At 34.0% G+C, this 6,982-nt stretch overlaps 2 protein-coding genes across 2 annotated transcripts; both read left to right on the top strand.

The window, feature by feature from the left end:
* Positions 1 to 1,628: 1,628 nt before the first annotated feature.
* LOC109583447 (putative phosphatidylglycerol/phosphatidylinositol transfer protein DDB_G0278295) lies at positions 1,629 to 2,751 on the top strand. Its single transcript, XM_019998801.1, has 4 exons — positions 1,629 to 2,089; positions 2,140 to 2,238; positions 2,294 to 2,487; positions 2,538 to 2,751. The coding sequence occupies exons 1-4, from the start codon at positions 1,972 to 1,974 to the stop codon at positions 2,547 to 2,549; spliced, it is 423 nt and encodes a 140-aa protein (XP_019854360.1). The 5' UTR covers positions 1,629 to 1,971; the 3' UTR covers positions 2,550 to 2,751.
* A 635-nt stretch (positions 2,752 to 3,386) lies between these two features.
* Positions 3,387 to 4,249, top strand: LOC109583446 (phosphatidylglycerol/phosphatidylinositol transfer protein-like). The gene is made up of 5 exons (XM_019998800.1): positions 3,387 to 3,482; positions 3,551 to 3,583; positions 3,628 to 3,726; positions 3,767 to 3,960; positions 4,007 to 4,249. The coding sequence occupies exons 1-5, from the start codon at positions 3,401 to 3,403 to the stop codon at positions 4,088 to 4,090; spliced, it is 492 nt and encodes a 163-aa protein (XP_019854359.1). The 5' UTR covers positions 3,387 to 3,400; the 3' UTR covers positions 4,091 to 4,249.
* The last annotated feature ends 2,733 nt before the right edge of the window (positions 4,250 to 6,982 follow it).

Here is a 6,982-nt window from a genome sequence, read left to right as displayed (position 1 = left end):
ATAGTCTCGCCTTCCTTCAACAACAGTTTAAAGCAGCCATCATGCCAGAGTGCCAACCTGCGCTCAAGGGCCTCTACATGGTCCTTTGCCTTTGAGCGACGGGAAGGCTTCTGTAACACCAGCAAAGGAAACAAAAAGCTGCTTTCAAAGCAATACTCTCCATAGAGGAGTCATTAGCAAATGCACGAAACAGTCTAGAGAGCTCTCGAACCACCAACTTTCCTTGCTTGCCATGTGGGATCTTTAAAATGTTGGGAATCCAATGGACTGCTCGATCATAACACTCAGAAATCAGACGAACACACTCACTGCCATCCAGGGACTTCCATCGGAATAGAGGCTTAGCAGAAGGACGGAAAGATGGTAAATCAGCAGTAGCAGGCACAGGGGAGCTCGCAGGGGAGGCCGGCGGCCCGGTGAGAGAACAGAGAGGGAGATCCACCGCGCGAAGACTCCAGAGCGGCATCCTCAGAACATTCGTAAAACCCAGTGGGAGAGATGCATCTAGAGTCAGTATAAGAAGGAGTACCTGGAATATACTCTTCGTCAGAAGAGTCACAGACAGAAGGCTCTTCTCGCGGACCTTCAATGGCCGCGCGACCACTCAGTAGGCTCAGAGGGGACAGGTGAGCTACGAGATGGAACTTTCGCTAGATTAGAACAGTTTCCCAGTGAAGCAGGAATACAACCAGTACAGAACTTGCGATTTTTGGTACACTGGCATCTCAAACAGTGGCTTTGACTCTTACAGGGACAACAGCTTTCTTCTGCCATCTTTACCACGTGGGGCTATAGCCTTGGGAAATTTTTAGAAATTTGATGTTTTAAAAAAATGGTCATAACTTGAAAAATTGAAGTCAGAATCAGCTCAAACTTTCTACACAGCATAAGTACATCAATATATATCAGAAAATGTAATAAAAAGTTGGGGTGATTTTGGAGCCATTTTTTGGAAAAAACCATGGGCTATATTAGCCTTGGGTATTTTTTTTAGAAATTTGATATTTTTTAAAAATGGTCATAATTAACTTTAAAAATTGAACTCGGAATCAGCTCAAACTTTCTACACAGCATAAGTACATCGAAATGTAACAGAAGATGTAATAAAAATTGGGGGTGATTTCAAAGCTGTTTTTTGGAATAAAGCATGGGCTATATAGCCTTGGATATTTTTCAGAAATTGGCCAATTTTAAAAAATGGACATAACCTGAAAAATTTAAGTTGGAATCGGCTCAAACTTTTTACAAAGCATAAGAACATCAATATGTATCAGAAAATGTAATAAAAATTGGGGGTGATTTCAGAGCCGTTTTTTTGGAAAAAAGCATGGGCTATAGATCTAGCCTTGGGTAGTTTTTAGAAAATGGCCAATTCAAAAAATGGCCAATTCAAAAAATGACCATAACTTAATAAATTTAAGTGGGAATCGGCTCAAACTTTTTACATAGCATAAGGACATCAAAATGCATTAGAAAATGTAATAAAAATTGGGGGTGATTTTGGAGCCATATTTTGGAAAAAAGCATAGGCTATAGTCTTGGGTATTTTTCAAAAATATGCCAATTTTAAAAAATGGCCATAGCTTGAAAAATTTAAGTCGGAATTGGCTCAAACTTTCTAGACAGCATAAATACATCAATATGTAATCAAAATTGGGGAGCTATTTTTATGGGTTACTATTTACTCTGTACCTTTGCTTTTTACAAAATTACTTAAAACTATTTGTTGAAAATAGCTCAAACTCTCTACATAGCACAGGACTGTGCATTGGAATCAAAATGACAAATATAATGTGGAATATGTATAGATCTACTAGCATATAAACAAAGGAAACCATTCCACTAATGTATATATATAGTTGTGTTTGCTAGATTATTTAGCACTGCTCCAAGATGTTTATCTTAAAGTTCACTGTCATTATAAGAATATTGATATAAACACAAGTCACTTCCACTCTAAAATAATAAGATATGGCAGTGTCTGGGGTGTATCAGGTTTTAAGCTTATTAGTTCTAACTAAATCTGCTCATCCTTATGACGATGTTGGAAAGGCAGAGTTGAATGATCATGAAGTTTTTAGAGATTGCTGTAAGTTGATATTTGTTCTAACAAACAATTTATGTATTTTTATTATTAAGCTCCAAGTAATAAATTTTTTGAAGTCACTAATCGGAAAATAAGTCCGATGCCAATCATGCGTGGACAAGATTTCCACATTTTGGCAAAAATTGAAATAAGTAAGCTATGAGTACAAAATTCTTAAGTAATGTTTAAATAACTATAATTTTCAAGAGGAGAAAATTGAATGGGGAATCCTTCACCTCATGGTAACATATCCATTGTGCAGTAATATGAATGTTACTATTGTTGATGAGAAACTTAACTTTTGTGATTTTTGTGATGATGCCCTAAAACTGTATTGTCCTATTCAACCAGGAACATACTACATGAATGACACTTATCAAATACCAGAAATTTTCTGGACGGTAAGCTAGATGATATTTTTAACAAGCATAATACCGTATAATTCATTTAGGGTTTGTATTAAGGTAAAGCAACCATCTATAATGAATGGAATGAAGAAATGTATTGTGGAGAAACTAAACTTATCATAAAATGAACTATAATCAACGTCAGTTTAATATAAAAATCACAATGTTTCTATATTGCATAGGTGTATCAGGTTATTAGTTTATTTAACTCTAGTAATGTTTGTATAAAATGTACTGAAAGTTTATTGAGTACTTTAAGCATATCAACTAAACACTGAAGATGGTGATTGGTTTACTTCCAATTACCAGTATACCAAAACCTTAGTATTGCTATCATAGTTGGATTATTGAGTGAAGACATTATGATGAATTTTCCATTATAGTGTTATTCAGAACATCAATAAACACTCACTGCATGATTAATAAAGCAACTAGATACCTATAATAAACAGATGAAGCTCAAGGACATTGTAAATGACAGTTTATGGAAGGCAATGAGTACTAAGTTTATTTTACATTATTAAAACCGAAAGTACATAAAGTACATTGTATATTTTCACAACCAACACCTAACATCAAAAGGAATGCTAATGCTAACCAAGATCATTCAATCACTACCAACAAAAATGCCATATGATATATACCAGCATGATATGGATGCTTGTATAGCTTTAGCATCATAGTTATTCAAATAATACATCCCCAACCAAAGGACTACTATTGACATTGCTTTGAGTTAAGTCATTAAGTATTTACTGTATGTTATTAAACTAAAAGTCAGCAGCATATTCAAAGCATGTGACAATGCATAAAACAAACACAATTGATAACATTCAATAATGATATAACATAACGGGACATATAAGTGTTATCACTGTAACACGTACATCGCTAGCAACAAGAAAAAATGATGACTGTCCTATTGATGATCCTTTCAGTTGTACTAGTAGTATCTACATTGACTGGATCTACTAACAATTACTACAATGGTAAGATACTGACTACTATACTAATGGATAATATACCTGTTTAATTTATATATACTACCAACAACAAGAACCTACTGGTAATAAAGGAGTCACAGATTGTTGTAAGTTCAGTAATACACTATTGATTTATTTTATTAATTTTAAGCTGTTACTAAGAAATTTGCCCAATTCTTTAATGTATCATTAACTTCATATACACTGATTCGTGGAAAAGAGTTTCAGATACATGTCACTTTTCATAATAGTAAGTTACATACTTACTAGTGGTATAAATCTTTTTCTAGAGAAAACCATACAATGGGGTATACTGCATTTCACATTGACATATCCTTACAAGAATTATATTAATATTACTTTCATGGATGAGAAATTCAATTTATGCGACTACATTGACGATATATTCAAGGTATATTGTCCTATGCCACCAGGAACATATCATACTGATTCAGTACAAACACTAACAAAGCTCCTTTGGCCAGTGAGTAATAGATACAGTGTATCGTTATTACTATACTATTTCATAGGGTAAATATTATGCCAAAGCTACTGCATACATTGAGAAAGGAGAGGAAATGATGTGTCTAATGACAGAATTTACTGTCAAATAACTTGAATAAAAATAGTGGAAGCACATAAGTGCATAATGAATTTAAGTTGATTGTGTTTTCTTAACAAATGCTGCTTATTAAAACATTAATAATAATAAACAATTCCTTGTATAACTAGTGAATATGCATTTTTCATGCAATCATTACTATTAATAATAAAATGAGAACAAACACACATTTGTAAATGAGAACTCAATACTTTTAAAACTTCATGAATACCAATGCATTCAGTAAATTTAATAGATCATAGTAGTGTGCACATTAAACTATAGACTGGACATAGAGTATAGTCAGTAGACACAATAAGTAAAGAAAATACAAAAGACAAATATTGCATGGCATATAGTCCACTTAATACTGCAATGGGGTATACTATGTCACAAATACACAAAATTATACTATACATGTACACGTACATGCTCATGCAATTTGTCCAATACAACTATAGGGATCCACTTGGAAGCCTTGTCATAGAAGTGTCCGTATGAATAGTTTGATCATAAGGAAATGAGGATTCCACCAGCACATGCATGTATATAAGCAGAGATCCATAATTAACAAGTTCATATCCCCTTAATCCATCCATGTACATGTAGCTCTTCTATGCTTCACCATTTCTCATGGCCAGTCTCTCTCTTCAGTCTTCATTCCTAACTTACAATGTACTGTACTTTAATGCCTCAAGGCAAGTTGTAATCCTTTAATTAATATAGTACCAGAACCAATGACAAATATCAGATCTTTTTAAGAGATGCTAGGTCTCAGTGAGTAGAATGAGTTTTTCTTTTTGGAATGTGAGTCATCAACTTTTTAGACGCAAAATGGGTAGACTAGTAGAGTATATACTGTTACATCTATCAGTTGTACTAGTAGTATCTACATTGACTGGATCTAATAACAATTACTACAATGGTAAGATACTGACTACTATACTAATGGATAATATACCTTTCAATTATATATGCTATTAACAACAAGAACCTACTGGTAATAGAGGATTGACAGATTGTTGTAAGCTCAATAATACACTGTTGATTAATTCTCTCTTACATACCTAAGCTAACAATCATGATTTCATTACCATAACTAATGTATCATCAAATATATTTGGACAAACAATTAAACCAGGACAAAAATTTTACTTCAAAGGAATTGCTAATAAGTAACATTGGTAGCTACTACTTATATCAGTTTAATATTCTGTTTTTTAGAAAAGGAGCTCAATTGGGGCGTTATACATACATGTAGCACAAAAACGCATCAGTTTAAGAACTATGTTTTAACGATTCAAAGTATAATCTCTGTGACATTAGTGTCTTTGTATGATCAAGAGTAGATGATCATCTACTCTTGGTATGATATACCAAAAATTTTCTGGACGGTAAGCTAGAAGTACTTTTGACAAGCATAATACTATATAATTCATTTAGGATTTGTATTACAGTAAAGCAACTATCTATAATGAATGGAATGAAGAAATGTATTCTATAAAAACTAAACCTAACACAAAATGAATTATGTCAGCATCAGCTTAATATAAAAATCACAATGTTTCTATATTGCATAGGTGTATCAGGTTATTAGTTTATTTAACTCTAGTAATGTTTGTATAAAATGTACTGAAAGTTTATTGAGTACTTTAAGCATATCAACTAAACACTGAAGATGGTGATTGGTTTACTTCCAATTACCAGTATACCAAAACCTTAGTATTGCTATCATAGTTGGATTATTGAGTGAAGACATTATGATGAATTTTCCATTATAGTGTTATTCAGAACATCAATAAACACTCACTGCATGATTAATGAAGCACTATGGTGCAATGGACTCGCCTGCTGGAATTCACTTGAGTGATATGTATTACTTGTACTGTGATATTTTAAGCAATTTGAAAAAAATTATTATTATGGACTGCATAGTTATGATAATTAAAATAAGCTATGGGTGTGGTCAACAACTAACTAAATCATGGCACATGGGTAGGAGAAAGAAGAAAAGCTGAAATTTATTTTAGCATCTGAAGCTCTATTCCAAGAAAGAGTTGGCACAGAAAATTTTTCTAGATATTTAAAAGAGACCGAGAGAGTTTGGTTGCTCCTGCTTTCCCCAGTGCCGCCTGAAAAATTCTCAAAGAGGCTAAATCACAAACTTTGAGCAACTGTAACTCACAAACAATGAAGTTAGGACAAAATCGTTCTTTTTGTTTTTCGTTAGATGGGATTTTCTACCTCTGAAGCAAATCTCGGCCCTGTAGAGTGAAACACGAGCTCTCACCTGGAGAGAGGTCCCCTGGTTTAGCAGTTCACAGCTTTTGGTGCCACGGGATGCTACAAGAGCATTACTAGATGAAAGAAAGCAACTTTATCTGTTGCTAGAAGAAGAAATAGAGCTCTATACTGCTCAAACAAAAAGATAATTTTTTTACAAATCAATTAAAGTGTGTGGACAGAATGACAGAATGACAACCCAACTGCTTAGTACCCGCCTACGCGAGTCCAATAAACCACGCCCAAGTCCGGCAATAAACATTAACTAGAATGGGTGGAGAGTCCCAAAATACGGCGAGGCACTAGTTCTGAAAAGAACCAGTGGCGTAGCCAGACCTTTTGTGATGCCTGGGCCGGTCGTTACTAAAATCATAGATATTATAGACTACGTAACCGGGATTGGAAACTGATGACGTCACGTGTACAGACTGTGTGGTTATTAATGCATGAAATTGCATGAATTTGCATCAAAATGGTGAAAATCATGAAGAATTGTTATGTTTGATGAGCCGTATTAATAATATACTGTGATGTAGCTGGTTCTAAGTAGCTTAATCGCATAAAGAAAATACCAGAGATCACGATGGTACCTTTCTCTTCGTGTCTCTATGCTTAGTTCGCT

The sequence above is a fragment of the Amphimedon queenslandica genome, unplaced genomic scaffold (assembly GCF_000090795.2).
Source record: "Amphimedon queenslandica unplaced genomic scaffold, v1.1 AMPQUscaffold_13305, whole genome shotgun sequence".
Taxonomy (NCBI): domain Eukaryota; kingdom Metazoa; phylum Porifera; class Demospongiae; order Haplosclerida; family Niphatidae; genus Amphimedon; species Amphimedon queenslandica.
The sequence above is the reverse complement of the archived record's forward strand: the minus strand, read 5'-3'. Positions and strand labels throughout refer to the sequence as shown.

What these genes read in the sequence shown, in the direction of transcription:
- LOC109583446 (XM_019998800.1), top strand. Translation starts at nt 3,401, where the DNA reads ATGATGACTGTCCTATTGATGATCCTTTCAGTTGTACTAGTAGTATCT. An exon ending in TACTAACAATTACTACAATG is followed by an intron (nt 3,483 to 3,550) that starts GTAAGATACTGA and finishes ACCAACAACAAG; the next exon opens with AACCTACTGGTAATAAAGGA. An exon ending in TAACAAAGCTCCTTTGGCCA is followed by an intron (nt 3,961 to 4,006) that starts GTGAGTAATAGA and finishes ACTATTTCATAG; the next exon opens with GGTAAATATTATGCCAAAGC.
- LOC109583447 (XM_019998801.1), top strand. Translation starts at nt 1,972, where the DNA reads ATGGCAGTGTCTGGGGTGTATCAGGTTTTAAGCTTATTAGTTCTAACT. An exon ending in TGAAGTTTTTAGAGATTGCT is followed by an intron (nt 2,090 to 2,139) that starts GTAAGTTGATAT and finishes TTTATTATTAAG; the next exon opens with CTCCAAGTAATAAATTTTTT. An exon ending in TTTGGCAAAAATTGAAATAA is followed by an intron (nt 2,239 to 2,293) that starts GTAAGCTATGAG and finishes ATAATTTTCAAG; the next exon opens with AGGAGAAAATTGAATGGGGA.